At 43.2% G+C, this 23,319-nt stretch overlaps 2 protein-coding genes across 29 annotated transcripts in view; one reads left to right on the forward strand and one right to left on the reverse strand.

The window, feature by feature from the left end:
* Positions 1-1,532: 1,532 nt before the first annotated feature.
* Positions 1,533-9,280, reverse strand: EPM2AIP1 (EPM2A interacting protein 1). Of its 25 annotated transcripts, none has more exons than XR_012125875.1 (4): positions 7,124-9,280; positions 3,489-3,515; positions 3,300-3,364; positions 1,533-3,217 (listed from the first exon to the last, which is right to left on the reverse strand). XR_012125875.1 is itself a non-coding variant. In XM_073223662.1 (1 exon), exon 1 carries the CDS (start codon positions 9,142-9,144, stop codon positions 7,330-7,332), a length of 1,815 nt encoding a protein of 604 aa, XP_073079763.1. In that variant the 5' UTR covers positions 9,145-9,280; the 3' UTR covers positions 1,533-7,329. The 25 variants fall into 25 exon arrangements, 1 of the variants encoding a protein (XP_073079763.1); XR_012125874.1 differs by having other exon boundaries at positions 3,489-3,519; XR_012125870.1 differs by having other exon boundaries at positions 3,489-3,519; positions 6,877-9,280.
* A 159-nt stretch (positions 9,281-9,439) lies between these two features.
* MLH1 (mutL homolog 1) overlaps positions 9,440-23,319 on the forward strand; it is a 39,127-nt gene continuing 25,247 nt past the window's right edge. For 3 of the 4 annotated variants that reach the window (XR_012125851.1, XM_073223634.1, XM_073223635.1), the window contains exons 1-9: positions 9,440-9,698; positions 11,361-11,451; positions 13,664-13,762; positions 15,919-15,992; positions 17,697-17,769; positions 18,859-18,950; positions 20,371-20,413; positions 20,548-20,636; positions 22,529-22,641. Coding sequence is in view for 3 of the 4 variants with exons in the window: in XM_073223634.1 (XP_073079735.1) it covers positions 9,583-9,698; positions 11,361-11,451; positions 13,664-13,762; positions 15,919-15,992; positions 17,697-17,769; positions 18,859-18,950; positions 20,371-20,413; positions 20,548-20,636; positions 22,529-22,641 (790 nt within the window). In the remaining variant the exon portion in view is untranslated. Of the gene's footprint in view, positions 9,699-11,360; positions 11,452-13,663; positions 13,763-15,918; positions 15,993-17,696; positions 17,770-18,858; positions 18,951-20,370; positions 20,414-20,547; positions 20,637-21,060; positions 21,216-22,528; positions 22,642-23,319 lie in introns of those variants that run through there. The other variant, XM_073223636.1, reaches the window with a different exon arrangement.

Below are 23,319 nucleotides of genomic sequence, written 5' to 3' on the forward strand. Positions count from 1 at the left end.
TCCATTAAAAGTAGAGATGAGCAGGGGCAGCTGGTGTTCAGAGAATGAGGCAGATGTGCAGATGGTACAGACAAGCTCCAGGAAGGCAGTAAATTCATTCGGCTTAGTAATCTGAATCTCCAGTGCCAGTCCAGTGCCTGGCACTAACGTGCCTTCATTAAATAATTGTTGGATTACTGCTGAACTTACCACCCTCCACCTCTTCCATGAGATACTCCTTTTTCTCTAATCATTCCCTTGTTTCCCCTTAGGCCAGGGCATGTGGGTTTCTAACAATCAGAAAGCCATCAGACACGAGGTGCACTTCATCACTCCCTTCACTAAAGGAACCCCCCTCTGCCCTCAGGGAAGGCACCGCAAGCTGGACCACCACAAGTCCCTGCCCAGGAATGCCACGTCAGCATGAGAGGAGGTCTGCTGGCCAGTGGCCCCAGAGCTGGGTGGTGATGGAGAGCCAGGCTGGCTGGCTCAGTTCACAGGGATGTTCAGTGATGGTTGAAACATCCTCATATTCTCCTTCCAAGAAGTCCTTCCCTCCCCTTAAATTGGAATTGATTTCCCTTTCCATAAGTCCACACCAAATGGTAAACTTTTGGGAAGGATAAAATGTTCATCTTGATTGCAGTTTTATGCATTTACATGTATGTCTAAACCAAATTTTACACTTTAAATACTTACATTTTATTGTACTTCAACTGTATATCAATAAAGCTGTAAAAAAATGTGTTAGGAGCTTAAGTCTATAAATTCTGTTATTTTATAAGCAATAATATACCAATAATGGCACATTTAAGGAGGCCTTGTTATGGCTGAACTATTTTGGACTTCCAATGTGTTCTCACTCTCCTCACCCCAGCTCTCAGCCCACACCTATCCCTCCATGGAAGTGAATGTTAACAGTAAAAAGAAATACAACAGTGTCACCAAGTTGGTGAACTCTTAATTCCTCACGAGTAGAAAATGCAAGAATTTCATTTCTTCAATTTATCAAGGAGCTTTTACATTTTACTTATTTTCTAAATGCCTTCAGGTACTAAACATTATTGTAAATTATTTCAGCCTATTTTAATCAGTTCTGCCAAATTCCCCGCAGAACTAGTAATTTTAACATAAGCCAGTGTTACAGCTTGTTAAAATCATCCAGGTAAATTTCACCACTTTAAGGACAAGGTCAAATCATCTTGATTCCCCAATTTACAATTGCAGTGCCTGTTACAGAGCAGAGACTGGGGAAAGGAAAAGGGACAAAAGATACAATGTAAGATGAAGAAGGAAGAAAAAGGTATGTGTGCAGGTATGTGTGGATGCAGATGATGCAGGGCTTAACAGACCATGACAAAAACCTTAGCTTTTATTCTAGTTGTGATATTAATCCATTGTAGGATTTTGAGCAGTTAGCATGGTCTAATTTCACGGTCTAAATATAAATACACTGGTTGCTCTGTGGGTAATTACATAGTATGGAAGCAAAGTATATGTCAGAATATATTGACAGAAATGGGTATACACGTTCACTGACACAGATACAAAAGTGTTCTTAACAACTTTATTCATAATAACCACAACCAACCATGGAAACAACCAAAATTTCCATCAACAGAATGGATTCCTACATTGTGGTAGTCACCCAGTGGACTACTACTACACAGAAAAAATGAACTGCTGCTGCATGCAACACAGATGACTGAGACATAATGTTGAACAAGACATGAGCACACAAAATTATTACATTTACATAAAGTTTTAAAAGACAAAATCCACCTATAGTGATAAAGGTCAGAAGAGTGGTCATGTGCGGAGGGCATGTGGGCACCCACTGGGGTCCAGAATGCTCAGTGCCTTGATCTGGGTGATGGGCTCAAGGGCATGCTCAACAGTGAAACCCAGAAGGGTACACTTAATATTTGCACACTTTACTAAATCTAAGTTTCACCTCAGTGAAAAAGAAAAACCATTTTGAAAGAAATTACATAAAGAAGAGATACAAGCATGTGTTCATCATTTATGTTGTCCTCCAAATGTTTTGGTTTCACTTCATGGCTGCAGAAGGATCACACTCCAGCTGTGGCATGGCCATGTGCTTGGCTTTGGCCAAAGTGCTTCCAGAGCCTGTATGTGATCTGTTGTATTTTTTTCATTTCCCAAAACGAGCAGTCACACCCTAGAGGACATCTGTTTGGTTAGCCTGCGTCCCAGGACAAGGACAACTTAAAGCAGGGATCTGTGAACATTTTCTGTAAAGGGATATGTAGTAAATGCTTTGGACTCTGTGGGCCATACACTGTCACAGCTACATACTGCTGCCACTGCAGAGCAAAGCAGCCACAGGCAACATGTAAATAAATGGGCAAGGCTGTCTTCCAATAAAACTTTATTTACAGAAACAGGCAGGACAGATTTTACCTGTAAACCGTTGTTTGTCAACCCAACCTAGCACAAAGGCCCTAGCCAAGTTGCAAGATAAAAGCTGTGTGAGACACTGAGATTTTTATGGTTGTTACCACATGGCAACGAAGCCCATCCCAACACAGAACTTGGTAGTTTTCAAAAAACCTGATGTACTGAACATTGGCTTAATTGGCAGGCATTCCAAAAACTGCAATAGCAGATGGAAGAAATGTTATGTAGGAGCAAATCCTGTGATGGAGTGGTGAAACTGGAGGGCAGAGAATCTATCCTCTACTAAAGAAAAAAAGACAAGAGAAATATTTTATGGTCGCTATTGGCTGCATTTGACAAAATGTGTAAGAAAGAGATGAACTCAGAAAAGAATTCATCAATTTGCAAGCAGAAATGCAAGAGAACAGAGTTCACAAGCTCAAGTACTTATGGGGTAAGATGAGGCCACTTCTCAATTACAAAAAGATAAAAATGATATCCTTTAATCCAAAGGTTGATTAAAACCCAGTTTTATAGCAGGATTGAGTCAACAGACTGCTATCGCACCTACTGCTAAGATCTCTGACTGAGTCAGTACACCTCGGAGTAGACATCCAACTAAGAGTGTAACCTTGTTAATCGTTTAAATTGGACAAAAATGCTCAAGAAAGACACTAAGGGTATGACTTTCGCATGAAGCCTGAAAGCCCGTTACCCAGAAATTAAGTTCAGAGACACATGTGAATAAGAAAGCAAAGAAACGTAGCCAATCTAAGAGGTAAACATGGACCAGATGTCACTTTTGGGTCATCTTGCTTGGAGAGGTGGTAAGGACATTCTGCAGGTAAGAAAGCGAGTGAACTGAGTATCTAGTGACCCGAAGGGCTGAGTCATTCTAGTATTTTGTTAAATTTACTTACTTTTAAATCCCAGAAGAGCCAGAAACCGTCTGTGAAGTTGCAAGTAAACAGAATGCCATCTTCAACTAGGGTGGATGTTTACAAGAAGAAAATGGTTAACATGAACTCTTAAGCAACATTACCTCTGGTCCTGATTATAGCTTTTTAATTACTGAAGTACTGTTTTAGTCCATTAAATATTTGTCCAACCTTTTTCATCCAGGTTCCTTTGAGTGTCTGCCTTTGGAAATTAAAAAAAAAAAAATTAAGATTTCTGTATCAAGGAGGTAAAGTCTTAGTACTACAAACAGTGGATTTTTATGCAAGTATACCTGGGTTTGAAGCCTGGCTTTACTACTTATGTTCACTAGAGCAAATTGCAATCTAAGTTTGTTTCCTCAGCAACATTTACATAATTTTTGTACCACATGCCAAGCACTAAGCTAAACTGCAAATTCTCTACACAAAGAACTTAGTTTCATGTCTTTTAATTTGTAATATGTGGATAATATTACCCAGCAAGCACTCTAAGGCAGGACCACTGTGAAGGTCAAAGTTCACTTGTGAGACTATGACAGGGATTCAGAGATCATTAAACACTACACAAATATTTATTCATCCAACATTTATTGAAATGCCAGGCATTGTGCTAAGCACTAGAGATGTAACAGTTATTAGCAAGGTATATGGTCCCTGCCCTTACAAAGCTGACAGTCTAGCAGTGATCAGTAAGAAGTGACAATAAAGTGTGCTAAGTGTATAGGTGGGAAAGAACAGAACAGGCTGTTTAGAAAGCACAGAGTAGGGGCACCTAGTCTAGAGGACTTTGGAAAGTGGTATATAATCCAAAACCTGAAAGATGTATAGAAATTGTATCTTATCGTAAGAGCAATGGTGAAAGTGATAGAATGATATGAGCATTCTGGAACAACCTGGCTGCAGTGTGGAAAGAGATCGAAACAGAGGAAGGGAGACTAACCAAAAGGCTATTGCTTTAATTCAGGTAGGTTGATCCCCTGGATTAGGATAGTAGCTCTGGAAAATTAAGACAATTTAGACAGCAGATTTAACAGAAAGGTTTTTGTGAGTGGATGTGGTGATGAAGGAAAAGGCACGGATAAGTCAGTTTGGAGCTTGGGCAAGGGCAACTGGATGCCTGATCATGGTAGTGTCATCTACTAAGAGGGACACAAGCAGAGGAGGTTTGGGGGCAAGATCAATTACATGTTATGGTGCCTATGAGACAGCAAAGTGGATTTAAATTAGCAATTAGATGTACGATGGAGGACAGGTCTAGAAAAGAGGTAAGAATTTGGGAGTCACTTGCATGTAGGTGGTAACTGAAGTCATGGAAGGAGATGAGATCAGCTAGAGAAATGGTTAAGAATATAGCCTAAAACAAACTTAAAAATCCCAACAGTTATTTAAGGGAAAGAGGTGCCTGCAAAGAAGGTTGAGAAAGCACACGTGATAAGAGCATCTCCTGAAGCCAAAGTAAACATGTATTTCCAAGAGAGTGGCCAGTGCTTTCAAAGAGGGCAAGTACACTGACAAGACTGAGCAAGGTTAGAGCAGTTTGTATGGCAATATGGGAGGCTGGGAATAGACAAACCTTCTAAGAAAACTAATAGAATGGGAGATACAGGGACATAAGAGTTTTTTAAAAAATAGTACTTATTTTAACTATATTCACTGACACAACAGGACCAGTAACAACTATTTTATAAAAAAAAAAAAAAAAAGAAACTTTGACTGCCATGCAGTTACATAATTACTTAATACAGAAAACAGTAAAATACACATTCTCCTTTTTTACAAACAAGACTAGTTTAGAGCAAATTTCTTATTCAATGTCAATTTAAAATCCTCACCTTACATCTTCCCACCCCAATTCAGTGACTATATGATGCAAGCTACTTTAATTATTACCTTAAGCAAAATATATAGTGTTACTCCACAAAATGTACAAGACTTCAGTATCTGTGAAACTGGGGTTAGAAAGCAGAGCAGCTTTCAGGACTGCCAATCATCCCTTCAATAAAGTACTTGTCATGACAGAGAACACTCCGAACTACTGGGAAATTACCGGTAGATCTGTCTGGTTGGCTTTTCACTGTCATTTTTCCAGATATTTAAAGCTTACTCCCTAGTAACCAATAACTTGACTTGACCATCCCTGATACTATCTTGTTAATACAGAACACTTGCTTTTTCGCACTAACCCAATCATGTACAACAGAACAGAGTCCTTGAATCTGGTCCAGTATCAATTACTGATTTAGAAATGCTACTGTATCTACCTAACAGAACCTATCAAAGCCTCCACTGTATCCTACCAATCAAACCTGGAATGTTGGAATCAATCTCCCCTACCAAGTACTGTCAGTTTGCCCAACTTGCCCTTCTAATTTTGCTTCTACCGGTAATTTGCCCTGTCCCTCAAAATAAGAGAATCTACACTGGAGGTCTACTGGCACTTTGGGAGGGATAATTCATTGTGCCAGGCCGTCCTACACACACTGCAGGGGGGTCCTTCATACAGAACCCCCCACTAAGTATGACAACCAAAAAAAATCCATGTTTCCCAACATCTCTGGAAAGAGGGTCTACTACCTCCGGTTGAGAACCACTAACAAAATTTTGGTTCTTGGGCTCTTAAGGCATCTAGTTTGATTTGCTCAGGCATCAGTTCCTCTTAAAAATCTTGGTTGTATCCAGGTTCCTTGAATTTGCAGGATTAATGACCACAGAATAACGTGTTAACAATAGTCAAGACAAGACTTTAGCACAAGTTTCCAATTTCCAAACTGTACTTGAAATGATCTCTAATCTGGGTCCTGTTTTAAAACACTTACATATTTGGCTTTACTGTAAGATTTCCTTTTCATGGTTGACATAAGTTTGAAAATTACTGTTTGAGCACAAAGCAGATGTCTCACTAGAAACTGCTACAATCTGTCGACAAAGCTGCTTCTTAAGTTACATATTTCTACTTGTGCACTCTCTTATGTACAGAACGTGTGGGACAGTTTCAAACTCTATAATAAATCCATTTCCAACAGCTAACAAAATCTGATACTATCTCACTTTAAAATAAAGGCCTTCCTTTAGGCTGTATTTCTTTATAATGCATAACATCCAAGCAGATAGGACAAATAAGATAAACTATCTCATTATCTCCTGATCCCGGAGTGCGAAATTCTTTTTTTCTCATCCTTTCTGACAGAACCAAACTTCTGTCAAAGGTTGAAAAAAGAAACACTAATTGGCAACTGTTAAGATTCTATACTTACCGTAGTACTTTAACAGGCAAGCTGATAAAACAGCACCCCACTGTGAAAAGCTCAGGGGAAAACTCCAATAATTGGTTAGTCTGATCACCAAATTGCAGGAAGCCTCCTAAACCTGCAATTTAAAAGTAATTCTTGCTCCTCTGACTAAAATTTTATCTGATGAAGTCCCCTATTAGTAATACCTTTATTGCTGGGGCAGGTGGTGGTGGGGGAATGAGTGGGAGGAATCTGTCAATATTTTCAGTATTTACTTCAGACTCAGAAAAATTTTTTTTAAGTCTCAAACATTTTGATAGACAAAATACCTGCACTGTATGTATGGTCTTCCTTTTCAAAAACTTCTGGACTTGCTATGTTGAGGTCCTGCAAAGTGGCTAAAACATACATTTAAGGAGCTGATAGTTTCAGACTCTATGCATCAGAACTTTTAACATTGTTAAAATGAGAACTAAAATTTCTTCAAAACACCTTAAAAACAGTCTTCTAAATCAACTCACATCTGTACTGAACTTCTTCAAAAACAATTATACCATAAAAGCAAAAGACAATGACCTTATAAGTTTAAAATAAGGTGTTTCTGTGCTTCACTCTCTTCCTCTTGAGATTTAAGAAAAAAAAAATCTTGTCAGAAAAATTTGAATCATGATCAATTTGGGTGAATAAACTTGATGTTTTCCCACAATCCAAGTTAGTTTGCTCGAAAAATTATTCTGCTTTTAGAATTGGATTCTTGTGTTTCGATGTTGTACTACAAAGGCTCACGGATTCGGTTCATTTCTTCCTCTCACAAGATCATCCCACTGGGGCTCTATTTCAGTTGTGGCAATCCTAAACAGGGCGTGGAGATGCTCATCTGTCAACGGCTGGCTCAGAGTGTGTTGGTTTCGAATCAAATATGAATAAGCCTTTTCACAGATTTCACTACTATCAAACAAGGATGCCACCTTACAGGCAACCCCCTTGATAATTGGGTAAGATTCAGCAGACAGCCCAGCATAGAATTGCCCCAAGTCCTTGATTCTGTAGTCATTCCAAAGGTTAGTGTTTGCCTGAAGTTTTGTTAGCTCCACCCTCACTGAAATAGGTGCATATTCCGGTTTAAAGTTAAATGGATTTGCAAAGAGTTCTAAATCCTTTTTAATGAACCTCAGGTCCTTGAAATGTCTCTCAAACTCTTTTTGGAGGCGACAGATCACAACTTGATACCTATCAGGCTCAAATATCTTTTGATCTTCTTTAAGATGTTGTTTAAGCTCATCCACAACTTCTCTGAAGGCCGCAAAGTGTGTTAGGTTTTTCTCCTCAATATGCCTCTGCAGCAAATTCAGCTTAACTTCAAAGGTGCAAATATGGTCAAAGGCAGCAGCAGCAAAGACTTTGCTAACTTTCAACAGCTCGCTGAGCTCTCGAAGGTGGTCCATAATATCCACCAAGAAACCAAAGTCACAAAGCCACTGCTTGTCTGAAAAGTGGACCGTCGTAGCCCCTATTGAAACCAAGAACGCCTCTATCTCTTTCCTCAAGGAGAAGATTAGCTTTAAGGTTTTCCCTTTTCTCAGCCAGTTGTTCAGGCACCGTCCGCTAACCCTCTCGCCGTGCTCCGACTCGGACTCCGTCAGTAAGGCCTGGAACTCGGGCCGCCGAACGCCGCGGGTCTTAATTAGCACGATCCACTCAGATACTGTATTTATGATCTGGTTAACATCCACGTCGTAGGAGCTCAGCAGCTCCAGGTGCAGGAACCCCGAGTAGTGGATGACGTTCCAGCAGTTGGGACTCACGGCCTTCTCGCGCATGTAGGACACCAGCCCCGAATTCTCGCCCACCATGCGTAGCGTGTGCGTGGTGCTGAGCCCCACCATGCGCTGCAGGCTGAGCCCCGCCGCGCGCAGCGCCTCGAGCACTGCAGCCATGAGCGCGCCCACGCTGAAATGCCGCGTCAGGTTGACCACCGTCAGCAGCTCCTCGTGCACCTGCAGGTCCTGGCTCACGCCGCGCACGAACACCAGGAGATAGTTCTCGTAGGCCACGAAGGCCTGGTCGTCCAGGGCCAGGGAGTAGGCCTTGAAGGCCTTGGCGCGGGTGAAGAGCTGGCCGCGGAGATCGCGGTGGATGCTAAGCACACGCTGCCGCGCAGCGTCCGGAGACCAATCGATGGTGTCCAGCACGCCCGCGTGCTCAGGAAGCACGGCCCGCAGCGTCTCCTCCAGGCACTGCCGCACGAAGGCGCCCTCCGCCCAGCCGCGCCCCTGCCGCGCCAGCAGGCGGGCCAGCCCCAGGCCGGCCCGGGCCGCCCTCTCCGCGGGTCCTAGAGGCGGCGGCGGCGGCGGCGGCGCCACAGCCGCCTCTCCCCGTCGTAGGCGCTCCACCAGGGCGGCGCGCTCGCCCTCGGCCGAGTACCGCTCGTACGAGTCGTGCTCGGCCTCATAGTGGCGCCGGACATCGCGCTCGCGGGTGGCAACGACCAGACGGCGGCACACCAGGCACAGGGCCCCCTCGCCCTCCGGCGACTCCACCACCAGGTACCGCTGGGTCCACTCGGCGCGGAACACCCGAGACTCGTCCACCTCCATCCTGCTCTTGCGGGGCGTCACGCACACGCCTCGGCGGTCGCGGGCACTGGAACAGCCGCCTCGCGAACACCGCCTCCGCTCTACGCCGCCGCCGCAGCCCGCCCCCGCCTCGACTTGCCTACCTATTGGCTGCAGATTTCTAGTAGCAGAGGAAAGAGCCAATAGGAGGAGCAGACGCACGGCCTCCCAGCTGGCGAGCTGAAGCTGCGTCAGGGAGGGACGGAGAGACCCAAGGCCCCACAGCTTCAAGAAGCTTGACTGGCACTAAAGTTGCCCAATCAATGTCTCCCTAGGTCTGGAAGGGGCACCGCCTCTGAGGGACGGGGCAGGCTGGCGGAAGCGGAGTTGATAAATGACGTAAACAGGAGACACAGGTGATTGGCTGAAGATACTTCCGGTGAGCGTCTCGAATCTACTTGGGATTTCCTGGCCGCGACGATGTCGTTCGTAGCGGGGGTTATTCGGCGGCTGGACGAGACAGTAGTGAACCGTATCGCGGCAGGGGAAGTTATCCAGCGGCCGGCTAATGCCATCAAGGAGATGATTGAGAACTGGTACGGAGAGAGTCGAGCTGGGCTTTTTTTTAATAGGCCACGACTTAACGGGCTGCTCCAGGATGGCGCACACACGCTTCCAGCCCTGGGAGGAGGCGAGTACGGAGCATGCCCACAGCGCTGGCCCTCGGGGTCCTGTCTTCCGCCTGCTGGCGTCCCGCGCATTCTTGAGCGCTATCGCGAGACCTCTGTGGGACTGTAGGCGCGAGCAGAGGGCTGCGCGGTGTTGATGCGGGGCTGGTCGGGTGGGAGGGGCTTTATGTCTTGTCTACAGAGGTTGCGATCCCCCAAATGTGTAGACGTTTTCCGTGGGGAGGAAATCCCTTCACCCGTCGGAGGGTACCGTGCTATTCCCGAAGTCAACCATGCGCGTTCAAGAGAACGGTTCGCATTGAGCTTTGCTCTAAATTGCCGGATGTTGGGACAGGCCGATGGGCTTTGTTTGAGTTTAACTTGTGGTTTCCCCGTTGCCAAATTACTGACCCAACTTAGTTTCTCCCCACCCTTTACCTGTTTGGGGAGCACATCGCAGATACGTAACTTTAAGAGGTATTCTGTGGGTTTTGAAATTTCGGATTGTCACCAGGGTGGAGGAAAGAGGTGGGTGTACTCAGGAAAGGCAGATGGCCCATCATGTACTTAAATGTTATGTCAGATCCTGTGTGTTGAAGTCAGTTGATATTAATACAAACGTTAAAAGAGAAAAATGTCCCCGCGAAGAATGGTAGGTTTGTAAAGTGATTTACTGTGAAAACAACCAACCGTCCAGGATAGTGGGGCTGAAAAAACGGTGGGAAAGGACCACTGAGGGAAAGGAAGGGAATTAGAAGGTAAACAAAAAGGAGCAGGACACCAGTACAAGTCCTCCCTTTACCTGGTTTGTAAAGGCTTTTTTTCTACAACGTCAGGATTAACTGACAGAACAACTTGGGCTTGTATTGTGCTGGGCCAGAATACTGTACCAAATTGAGCGTGTTAGCGAAATGGCTTATAATTGGCTCTATAAGCAGAGATCTTGTATCTGAGAAAGGTCTTTAATGTTTAACTTACTGTCTTATTTCTGAATAAAGGATTTTCTGGGTGATGAGTCCATCACTTCTTTCTCATGTACCCCCAGGCTAAGTTTGCCTTTTCTAGGAGGTGCTCTGTGCTAATAGGCCACTCTTGCAGGATACAAAAGGTTTATTGGCTTCTCAAAGGACGTCCTGCATTCCCTTCTTATTTTCTCCCAACATAAATGTATTTTCTTAAAAGGGAGAAGTAGAGAAAAACATTGAGAAAAATTTTTAGTGACATTTATTAAGGTCACTTAGAAACCTGAGACTGAATAAAGTTGAAGTAACAGATGATAAAATAAGTTGAGAAGAAAACAAGAGAAAGGCATGTGCTAAAGGGTCTCTTTCTAACTTTACTTTCTTCAATAGAGTGACAAAAAATGGTGCTGTGTCTCCTATTGGAAATGATGGTTGGCCCCTGCTGCCCCTCTTGCCCCTCTCACACAAAGTATAAACTAATAACAATGTACACAGAGGCTGCAAAGGGAAAGTGACATTAATGAGCCTTGTATTTATCTGGAATTGCTTCTTATCCCTTGGCTCATATTAAAATACATGCATTAAAAAGTTGCAGGCTGATAAACTATTTCTTTGTTTGCTTTGCCAGTTTAGATGCAAAATCCACCAGTATTCAAGTGGTTGTTAAAGAGGGAGGCCTGAAGTTGATTCAGATCCAAGACAATGGCACTGGGATCAGGGTAGGTAAAGCCTCTGGAGTAGTGTATGACCTCCGGTGAGACACTGGCAGGCAGTGGCAGAGCCTTGCCCCATTCCGGAAACTCTGGGCTTTTGTGGATGTGACTTTTGACTGAACTGTCCAACACCAAGAGTAAATATTGACTGAGTACCTATTCTAAGCTGGGCACTGTTCAGGGGAGTAAAGAGGTCAGGGAGAGAGTCATGAGGCAGTTCAAAGCATACGTGTTGTAAGCAGAGAGAACAATAATATATGCAGAGACGATTAAATAGAAGCATGCCTGACATGGTTAAGGTTCAGCAGGGAGGCTAGCTTGTCTAGGACAAGGAGAGGGAGAAGGTGACAGGCAAGGAGGTCTGAAAGATAAGTAGGCTGATCATTAAGACCTCATGGGGCATTGTAAAGTCTTTGGTTTTTACTCTGAATAAGCTGGGATACTGTTAGAAGGTTTTGAGCAAAGAGGGGGACATGGTTGGTGAGTTTTAAAAGAACCCTTTCCTTTGCAATGGAGAAAGTAGCCTGTAGGAGGACAGGCCAGATGCAGCGAGGAAACTCCAGCAGCAACCCCAGGGAGGGGAAGCAATGCCTTGGTTTAGTCACAATGGCAAGGTAGGAAGCAGTGAGATTCTGTGTTGATTATAAAGACAAAGCTCTCAGAATTGGCTAATGTAGGGTGTGAGAAAAAGAGGAGTCAAGAATAATTTCATGGTTTTGACCTTTGCAGGTAGAAAAGAAGGGTGCCATTTACTGGTAGGAAACACTATGGGAGAAGGAGGTTTGGGGGAAGATGGGAAATTCATTTGGGAGTATGTTACACTTACGATGCTGTTAGTTGGAGATGTGTGTCTGGAGTGCAGGGTAGGGTTTTGGGCTGATGAAAAAATTTGGTGTGTTGCATTCTGATGATACTAAAAAACTCACATGAAAAGATGTTCAACATAACCAGTCATTAGAGAAATACAGACAAAAGTAACAGGATACCACTTGACACCCATTTGGATGGCATTTGAAAAAAAAGTATTGGCTTGGTGGATGTTGTAAGTCTGGGGAGGAGAAAAAAATTTTAAACCCGTTTATTACTTACAAACTGCAGTACCCCCCCACCCCCCACCCCCGCTCTGGAACAAAAGCAAGCAAACAAGCAAGCAAGCCCCTCCCCTTAAACTCTCAGGTTCAGACACGCTTGGTTGCTTGGTTGCCTAGGTAATTACTCACTGACATGGAGATGAACTTCTCTCCACCCCTGAGAATATGCAAATGAGCTAAAGCCAGGCGAAATATTCTGGAAATTTTACAATTTCACCCACAGATGTAGAGGTGTTAGAACTATAATCTATAGTGCAGCTACTGTGGAAAACAGTATAGTGACTAAACAGAATTACCATATGATCCAGCAATTCCACTTGTGGGTGTATACCCAATTTGAAAGCAAGGCCTCCGGGCTGTTTGTACCCCTATGTTCATAACAGCGTTATTCACGTAGCCAAAGATAGAAGCAACCCAAGTATCAACAGATGAATGGGTGAAAAAAACGTACTACATGCATAAGATGAGGTCTACTTGGCTGTGAAAGGAGTGAACTTTTGACCAGTGCTACAGTGGTTGAATCTTGAAGACATTATGCTAAATAAAATAAGCCAGTGACAAAAGGGTGAATACTGTATGAATCACCTTTCATGAGATTCATGGAGTAGTCAGAATTATAGATGCAGAAAGTGGAGCTGTGGTTGCCAGGGGCTGGGGGAGGGAGACTACAGAATTAGTATTTGATGAATACAGTTTCAGTTTGGGAAGATGAATGATGAATGTTCTTTGCGCCACAGAAATGTATGCTTAAAAATCATTGAAATGTCAAGTTTTGTTAGCATACTCTACTACAACCAAGTGTATCCATAGATTTTTAATAAAGAGGTTTTCTAATAATAATATGTTTATAAAATCCATGAGACTGAATGAGATCATAGAAGAGGGACTGGAGGTGGTAATGAGGTCCAAGGATTGAGCCCTGGCTTATGCCACCATCAAGGCAGGTGAGGCTGACCAGCAGGTGCCTGAGATATGGGACCAGTGTGAGGGAAGGGACGTATGCACAGTGGGGCTCTCTGGATGCTAAGTGAGGAAGTTACTGCTAATTTTAAAACTCTTGATTGAAAAGGCAAATTCAAGATTTGGAAAAATGAGTGACAATTACTTATTTTTTTGGTATCTTCTAGAAAGAAGATCTGGATATTGTGTGTGAGAGGTTCACTACAAGTAAACTGCAGTCCTTTGAGGATTTAGCTAACATTTCTACCTATGGTTTTCGGGGTGAGGTAAGCAAAGGGTAAAAGAAATATGTGAAATATCCTCCTGTGATGATATTACTGCCATACTTTCTACTTGTTAAATATATGCAAATCTGAACAAACTTGATTCAGTTTTCCAAAACTGAGAATTGTTCATAAATACTTGATACACATAAACTATTTTATCTACAGAGACCTCTCCACCAAGATGTTATATGTCTTTTCATGCAACAACACATCACCTACAAGGTTATTTCATTAAAAAGTCAAATGTGAATCTGATTGTTACTTAGATTTAAGTACCAATACGAAGAAAATATTAGGGGCAAGGGAGCATGGTAAATAACACTGAGACTGGAAAACTGTGATGAAAAACCTGTACGCTCTGTGCCATTTTCCTGTTTGATGCTCTGGTGAATATTCATGTACACACAATGTGTTTTGTCCAGTGATTTCCTCAGGATAAATTTATAGAAATAATATAGGTAAAAATATGCATACTCTTCAAACAGCTTGTATTAGTTTCCTATTTCTGGTGAAAAAAAATTTGTCACAACTTCAGTGGCTTAAAACAACCACAAATTTGTCATCTTATGGTTCCAGAGGTCAGAAGAGTGGGCCTGCTGGGTCTCACTGTAACTGAGATCACTAAAATCAAAGCTGCATTCCTTTCAGCAGGCTCTGGGGTACCAGAGAAATTGTTCGGAGTGGTTACTTTGGGGAAATGAGAGTGAAGATGGGGGAAGGGAATGGAATCAGTTTTCATTTTAGGCTTTTCTGTAGTTTTTGAAAGTTTTATCATGTGCATGTATTACTTTAATTTTTTTTAAGTGAGAAGTTATCTGTGACCCAATCACTGCAGTTTAGACCCAGCTGCTGGTGGGAGGGATCTCAAGGACCCTCTGGCTCAAAGTGAGCCCCAGATCTTCCCATGTGGGTGTAGTTTAGGACTGTGTACACTGAATCTCCCCTTGTTTTATGTATGCCTCAGGTCAAGCCCTAGGGAAGCAGTTTAATTCCAGCTTTGCAACTTCTGGGTCAGTTTCTATGTCTGCTGGAGCCTCAGCCTAGTTATAGGATATCTTTGGGGCTATTATTTCACTGTAATTAAGGGAAAATTTACTGAGAGCTTTCTGTGTTCCGTCCGTGGTTCTCAGCACTTTGCAGGTATTAACTCTTGACAACATCGTTACAGAGCAGGTTCTTCTTTACCCTGTTTACATGCAGGAAACTGACACTGAGAGATGACCAAGCATGGCCAGGGCACACAACTAGACAGCGGCAGAGTAGGAAATTGAACCCTGCTGGTTTGATCCCAGAGTCTGCGCCTGTCCACTTGCTCCGCTCTGGAACACTTCTCATTGACACTTCCTTCCCAGCATCACGTAGTATTGTAGTATGTACCATAACTGTGTGTATTTAAGATCCTTCCTTATACACAGGACTCAAAATCATTCACATTTTTAATGATGAAAATTAGCTCAATTGCAAAAACCAGGAAAATCCAGCTAAGTAGGACCTGGTAATCTCTAAGCCTAAGCCACATACCTTATTAATGAACTGAACCTGCCATGGCTGTGTTCCCTGTCTCCTGAGATGGCTTCATACAGACCCCATCACATTGCCTGGGTTGCATTTTTATATGCTATGAAAGGAGATATAGACTCCAAAGGGCAAGGAAACAAATCTTGGTTATAAGGGGAAAATGGTCAGAGTTTTTTTAAAAATTCATTTTCTCTTAATTATGTAATTAAAAATTTATATTTCTGAATATAATTACAGAAAACAGTTTTGAGTGACACTGTACATTATTTATTTGAAATGCCTCCATTACCCATTTCCGAAGGCAAATTTTAAAATTGCTGGAAGACAGATGATTGAGAATATTACTAAGCATGCCTGTAATGCTACGACTGGAACACAATTGCTGGTAGCACATTAACACTTTGGTGTTCCCTTTTGGACTTGTTAAATATACTTTTCCTTTGTTCTAGTAATATGCCTTAGGTTCAGTTTGATGTCCTTTTTTTAACGAGTCATTAAAGTGACTGAACAAAGTGCTCATTCTTGCCATTTGTTGGTAGAGAATGGAAGAGGCAGTGCGGATCATCTTTGCCTTTAATGAGGTGACAGTGGGTGCCCAGCAGTGCTTTTCTTTCACTCCGTTTTCTTTTCTCCCTTAGGCTTTGGCCAGCATAAGCCATGTGGCTCATGTCACTATTACAACCAAAACGGCTGATGGGAAGTGTGCATACAGGTACGATGTTCTTTGTCCTTATCTAAACACTGTTATCTTTTTTGGCTGAGATCTTGGCTAAGTTTTCTTTCCTCCCTGTAGATTAATAATTGATAACCTATGGGGATAATTATTTAGAAAATAATCTTACTCCATGGTTTCTCACAAGATAAGGCGTGCTATATACAAGTGACATCCAAGGTGTTTGCTACACAAAGGCAGTCTAAGCAGGTGGCAGCTGCTAATATTATTCTACCCCTTTGCCCTTAGTAGGATATCGCTTTGGGCTGACTGCGGGGCTGTGGCTGGGTGCTGGAGGCTCAGGGTCCCTTAGCTGGCTTGTGAGCCACCAGCGCCCTGCTGCTGTGCATGCCTGGGCTGCCTTGCCTCCCACCCAGCCACTGCCAGCTGTGTGTTGTGCTGACAAGGTTTTCAGAGGCTGACTAATGACCCTGGAACAGAGTAAAAATGTGATTCAAGGAATTAAAATCGTACCTCTGTTTCATAAGCACTGGCTGTTCACTAGTAAAGAAGGAGGAGCACCTAATTTAGGACTCCCTAAAAAGAGAAACATTTTTTTAATCATAAAGATTGCTTCCAAATCAGGTGGATGGATGGGTGAAATAGGTAAAGGGGGAAAAATTAGTGAGAATATTTGATATCTTGATCTGGGTGATGGTTACACACGTCAAAAATCAACCTGAACACAGGTTTGTGCATTTTATTGTATGTACCTCAATAAAAAGAAAAAGAAAAGATTGTAAATTAATATAGGAACTTTGCTCAATCAGGGCAGTTCTGCCAGTTTTCAGCAGAGGTGTGAGATCACGGCAGTCAGAATGGTTCAGAGTGCACTGCACTGCTTTGGGGCATTTGACTGAACTTCAGTCACCTTAGGGCTGGGAGGGCCGATAGGTGAGAATCCCTGCTCACCAAATGGTGAAATGCTTGCACATTACTGTCTTCCTAAATAGCTTGGGACACAGATTCCATTTCTTTACTCTGGGGTCACATTACATCCCTGCTTGAGTCCTCCAGCAGCTCCCCTTTGTGGTGGCATGAAATCCAGATTTGCCATCTTAGAACCCGCACCCTTTCAGCAAGCTAAGCCCACCTTTCCAGCGTCCTCCACCCTTCCCTGGCGGCCACATATTCTAAAGCTTCTGTGCTCTTACCTTTCTTCCCTGACGTTCTTCCCTGCTCCCTCCACCAGGACCTACTCTTCACTGGAGTCAGGTGAACTGTCCTCTCTTCTGCTACACTTTCTCCTACCCCAAGCTGACTGTATCCTTCTCTAGATCACTAACATTGTGTTTTGTACTTGGGAGAAAAGTCAGTCTCTCCACCAGATCCGGAGCTTCCAACGCCGTCTATATTTCCAGGGCCTCCGCAGGTCTGCGGTGTGGTAGGTCCTCAGTAAATGATCGCAGAATCAGTGAAAGAATCTTACTGTCATCTTAGACAGCGTCAAGCTGTATTGTTCGAAGCTCAGAGCTCAGAAACTTAAAAGGAACATTACTAGAAAAACAAGGGATTTTTTTTTAGGTATCCAATTAGAATGGTAATGTAAGTCATGGAAAATAAAAAGGAAACTAGTAATGAAGACGGTGTACAGTGCAGCTGCATTTTCCCCTGTCATTGCTGTAATTCCCTTTTTTACCCTTTGGATTAGTTTCTGTTTTGTTTCTATTGGTTGGCTAATTATATTTCATATTTTCTGATTAGAGCAAATTACTCAGATGGAAAGCTGAAAGCGCCCCCTAAACCATGTGCAGGCAATCAAGGCACCCAGATCACGGTAAGAGTGGTGCATGGGAGTGTACGTTATTGAAAAGAGCTTTGCATAAGTACTGAAACATGAAAGTAAAATTGTCTCTGAGTTTTTACAGCAATAATACAACAAACTATTACTAGTTAATATTAGCCCCAGAATATACATAAGAGGAATCATTATTGGGTCTTGTGGGTTGGCAGCCTGCCCACTGCCTCATCTTTTTTTAAGAGGCTGGGAGATTATTTTACCGTGACGGCAGAAATCAGTAACGAGATAGTCAGCATTGAAAGAACCTGAAACTTGGCTCTAGAAGAAGTGAGCTCAAGTCCCAGCCTTTCGGCTCAATGGTTATGTTTCCAGAGTCAAGTCATTTATGTCCCTTGACCCCACTTTTCTCATCTATCAAACAACATAATACCTGCCCTCAGAGTGTCCTTAACTGATGTGATTGCCTTGTTAGAAAGGGGAAAGTCCACTTTGCTGCCTTATTCTGTGCTGCCACATCCATTCTCTCACCATGGTGTGGCACCATAGAGCGTCCCGCTGTCATGTTACAGCCCCAGTCCCAGCTTGGGCACATCTCTCTGCAGACTCTAAGCCCTAGGATTGATGAGGCAAGTAGGATGCAGGAATCACCATGTGCTTGAATGCATGTTAAGAGGGATCCCATACCCATACAGAGTGACTACAGTGTGATTTCCAAGAAGCCCAAATATTCTCAGGAATTTTGTAATTTTCTTAGTTTGAAAAATAAGTTTGAATACCATGTGATAGTGTGAATTTACATGTTTACTCCACTGAATCATGTGCTGTCCTGGGCAAGACTGCCCTGTATGTCTTCATATTCCCAGCACAAAGCATAGAGCCTGACCTAGAGGTAGCCCCTACTACCTCTTTGAGAAACCAGTGAATGAATGTGAGAGGCAGGGAAAAAATACCCTGTATTTGCTAAGACTGCCTTATCTGGCCTCTCTCCCAATCAGTGCTTAGAACTTAGATTTTGGTGTAAATATGGTTAGATTCGGTGCCTGAAGACCCAGGTTTATGTGGACAACTTAAGTCTTTATTTCCATATACTTCTGTGAATTTACAAGGAATCCATCTTCTGTTCAGGTGGAGGACCTTTTTTACAACATATCCACGAGGAGGAAAGCTTTAAAAAATCCAAGTGAAGAGTATGGGAAAATTCTGGATGTTGTTGGCAGGTACAGTCTAAAATGTGGGAGTGGGTCTCTGAGATCATTCACCAAAGGAACGTATTCCAGTGCTTATAAATTGAGAATAATTGCCGAGCTGCATGGAAACAGCAGTACTAGCCTGCAAATTGTTTGGTTAAGGTTTGGTTCCCAGGGGCCTGGGCTTCTCTCATCTCCCCAGGAGAGAGCATCTGGCCTCTGTATGTATCAGTGAGGGTTCTCTGGTGACAAACACAACAAGCTAATTCTAGCTAAGTAGGGCCCAAAAGAATGTATTGGGAGGCTAGGAGTGACTGACTCACCAAGTGGAGAGAGGTGGACAGCTGCTCCTTGGGGAGGACAAAAACCAGGGTGGCTTCAGCGATGTAACACAGTGACCCTGCTCCAGGCGCTTTCATCCTTCTCATGATTGCTCAGGAGTTTGCTTGCTGGGAGAGTACATCTGATCAGCATAGCTTGGGTCTCCCCATCAGAGGCCCACATCCACGGGGAGATTTCTTGATTGACAATCTGAGGAAATTTCAAGTGGAACGGAGAAGAGGCGGTTTCCCCTAGGAAGACTAGGGGCTAGGGGCTAGGGGCTGCCAACAGCAAGAGGAGAAGGGATTCAAGGCAGGGAAAACCACAGTATGTCCATGACAAACTTAATCTGCTAGTGCGGTGGCTCTAGCACAGACTCTAAGCCTGCACATCCTCGAATTGTAACAGAGATATATTAACTATTTTTCAGTATTTCTGAAAGAGCTAAAATAAGTTAAAAAATCTGCTCCTACTAAAGTGGAGCAGACTTAAACATCAAGTTTCTTTGCTTTTCCCTGAAATTGCATAAATCAGAGAATTATCTCCTGGAAATATAGGTGATTTAATTGGCTGTATTGTTTCTAGGTACAGTAGAGCAAATTATTGTTACTGATGAAATGTATTTTGCCAAACAGTCTTCAGTTTACAGGGCCCACGGAGGGAGGAGTAATAATAGGCAACTGAGAAAAGTCTGGAGACAGTGGAACAGGACCCTGAGTTGGGGGAGAAGCAGCACGGAGGGCTGAGCTGAGGGCTCTGAGAGAGTAAGAGTGCAGGCCTGTAGCGGACTGTCAGGCTGTGCTGAGGTGACCCAGACCTCTGGGTTTGTGGCAGGCACACTGTAGGTAAAGAGAAGATTGTATTCAGACACCCTGGAGTCTAGTCAGCAGCCTATAAAAGCACAGTGAAACCCTGTTTTTATTCTGTTCTGCCACATTTAGCATTGATATCTCCATGAAGTCTCTGCTGGCTCATTTTCCTGTGGGTGAAATATGACATACGGAGATACTTTTGTTTGTGTATGTCTTCAGATCACTGAACTCCATCAACTTACTTAAGTAGAAGGGGACTCTGCCATGTGTTGTGCATTTGACCACTCTTTACTTATTGTTTTCTTTTTCTTTGCCAGGTATTCAATACATAATTCAGGCATTAGTTTCTCAGTAAAAAAAGTAAGTTCTTGATTTATAGGGGTGGTTATGTGTTCTTAAAGAAAAAAGGATATTTTGTAGTTCACTTGTGGAGATAAGGTTCTGATGTTTCAGTCACGATTATGAGACAGTAAATCCTATCTTCTGTTTATCAGCAAGGCGAGACAGTAGCGGACGTTAGAACACTGCCCAATGCCACAACTGTGGACAATATTCGCTCCATCTTTGGAAATGCTGTTAGCCGGTATGTTGGTGATACATTAAAAAAATGAATCTCTGTCCATGTCTGGGTTTATCATTATATCACATTATTTTGGAATCCATCAGGGTAGCTCCTGCCTTAAGAGTGTACTTTAATCAAATATGCAGGCTTGCTTTCCTGCTTCAGGTCTGTTAATAGCCATTATTTCATACAATTTTACCCTTCTGGGGTGTGTGTTTTCTCCTAGATGCTCTGGCTGTAAATCAATGTGTTCTCTCTAGGTTTCTGTCTTCAAAATGCTCAGAGTGGAGTCTGATTGCTTTGTCCTCCAGTGTTCTTTCTCTTTCCTGTATTTCTATTAGCATCACTTTAGGATTTCATTTATCATCATTCAACATTCATTTAATCGCCTCCCATATTCCAGGCTTTGTACCAGAAGTTAAGGGTAAAGGTGAATAAAATTATTTCGTGCCTTAAAGACCTCCCTGTCTGGTGGTGGCAGGTGTGTGTCACCAAATCTTCACTCTCACGGGAAGCTGAAGAGAGAAAGCTGCATTATAGATTCCTCATGGCACTCCCCTCCACAGGTGGATACCACTCTTTACATCACAGATTCCTAGCGTAAGTCTCAGGACTTTGCAAAGCCCAAAGTGCCATAATCTGGGGGGAAAAATACTAAGACCTCTCTATATGCCAGGCATGTATCAGATGCTCAGAATACACAGATAAATAAGACAGACCCTGAATTCACTTTCTCCAAAATTTTAAAAATCAGCAGCAGTAGACCCAGAACCCAGTTTTCTGCTTTGAACAATAAATTACTCATTCTGTTAACAAAACCAAGTTCCTATCTAGGAAATAGTCTATTTGGTTTTAATTACCCTTTTATGCTAATTAAGTGTTACTAATTATAAATTGTGCCTCAAGAGGACAGTGCTATATTGTATGGTGAAATGTTTAAGAGCTGCTTGACTACATTTGAAGACTTAGAATTGGTTGTTATGAGATTCCTAAGGACTGGAAGAGATGAGAAATCCTGCAAAGTAGCAGTTCCCAAAGCATGTTACCAAAGCACCAGCCTCTTGAGACATTTTGGGAAGAAAGGCTTTGCTGGTTATTCGGTGTGGGAAACACTGCAGGCTGTCCGCTGCTCAGAAACTCCGAGCACATGTTACTGCATAGGAAGCTCCCAGCATACATTCAGAAAATGCTTAATGAGCGTGTGCCATGTGCTGGATGCTGTGCTGGGTGGTAGATACATGTGCTAGGGAGTACAGTGGAAGTGATTCCTGCCCTCAGAGGACTCATTCTAGTTGGAAGGACCCATGAAATGATTATGCCGTTCATTAGTGACTGGGCCAGATGCCTCCAGGGACATACAAGGACCAAGGTCAGGGAGAGGGAGAGAAGGCTCTTTGAGGAGGTAATCCCTGAGCTGTGAGGGGTTGGAAGGAACTAACTAGCTGACTAGGAGCTCTCCAGGCAGAGGGACCAGCCCTCAGGAAGGTTTTCTTCAGGTAAGGGTGAAGGTGTCTGATGTGAGACTCCTATAACCTGGGAGGCTTACCTCCCCATAGACACATTCTGGGGATGCCACTGCTGCCACTCAGTGTAGTGAGGGATTCAGCAGAGAGAAGCTCTTTGGAGTCTCACCTTTGGGGTGTCAGCGAAATAAGGTTTCAGAGCTTGGACTTGTCATTATGTTGAGCAGTATTGGCATATCATGTGAGTGTTTGAAAATACTGGGCGGGCAGGCAGCTGCCTTGATGGACAGAGGGCAGGCCCAGAGGACCTTAACAAGCCCAAGTCTCAGGGGTCCTCGTTTGGCAGTTAGTTCGTGGGAAGGAGCCCTGATTTTTCCAGCGTTTGATTCTTTATAATGTTTGAATTTTCCAGTGTTTTCATGAGCCTCAAAATTTCTCTTTTCCAACCAGAGAATTGATAGAAGTTGGGTGTGAGGATAAAACCCTTGCCTTCAAAATGAATGGTTACATATCCAATGCTAACTACTCAGTGAAGAAGTGCATCTTCTTACTCTTCATCAACCGTAAGCAAAAAACTACCAAGTAGGTTCTACCCACAAGGGAATGTAGGGAGCATGGGAAAGTGCCTGCTTCACAGGTGTAACTGCACAGGGAAACCTTGCAGGAAGTATGGTTTGATTGGGGGGGCATTTATAATTCTCGCCTAGGTCTGCTTAGCCCTCTGATCTGGCTCCTGGCTTCCTTTGCAAAGTCTGGTTCTCACCTCTGCAAGGGAGCCCAGGAGAGGGTGTCACAGCTCCTGTGAGCCAGCACACCTGCCTCACCTGCTGGCATTGGAGCCTTTAGAAGCAGACCCTGGGCAGATGTTGGTTCTTTCCTGGATCAAGGTCCACTGTTTGATTTGCACAGCAGGACTCAGGGAGAGGAGTACTGTGGTTGTGGGCAGTGTGTCTGAAGTAAAGAAACTGAATCGTAAGCCCCCTGAGGTTTTTCTTTTTAAAGAATGAGTTATTTCTGATAGAGCAGTACTAGAAATCAAGAAGGAAATGAAGTGAATTTGGGTTTTTCTCAAATTCCTCACCAGTCTTTCTCTCCTCACATGTTGTTTATGTGATTACATATTATTTACATGCTACTTATTAAGTAAATACAATTTTGTATTCTACTGCTTTTTATTTAATTGCATATTACAGGGTTTTGAGGGCCAGTGACAGGGCAACAACCAATAATCCCAACAGGAT

This window comes from Manis javanica, chromosome 15 (assembly GCF_040802235.1).
Source record: "Manis javanica isolate MJ-LG chromosome 15, MJ_LKY, whole genome shotgun sequence".
NCBI classification, from domain to species: domain Eukaryota; kingdom Metazoa; phylum Chordata; class Mammalia; order Pholidota; family Manidae; genus Manis; species Manis javanica.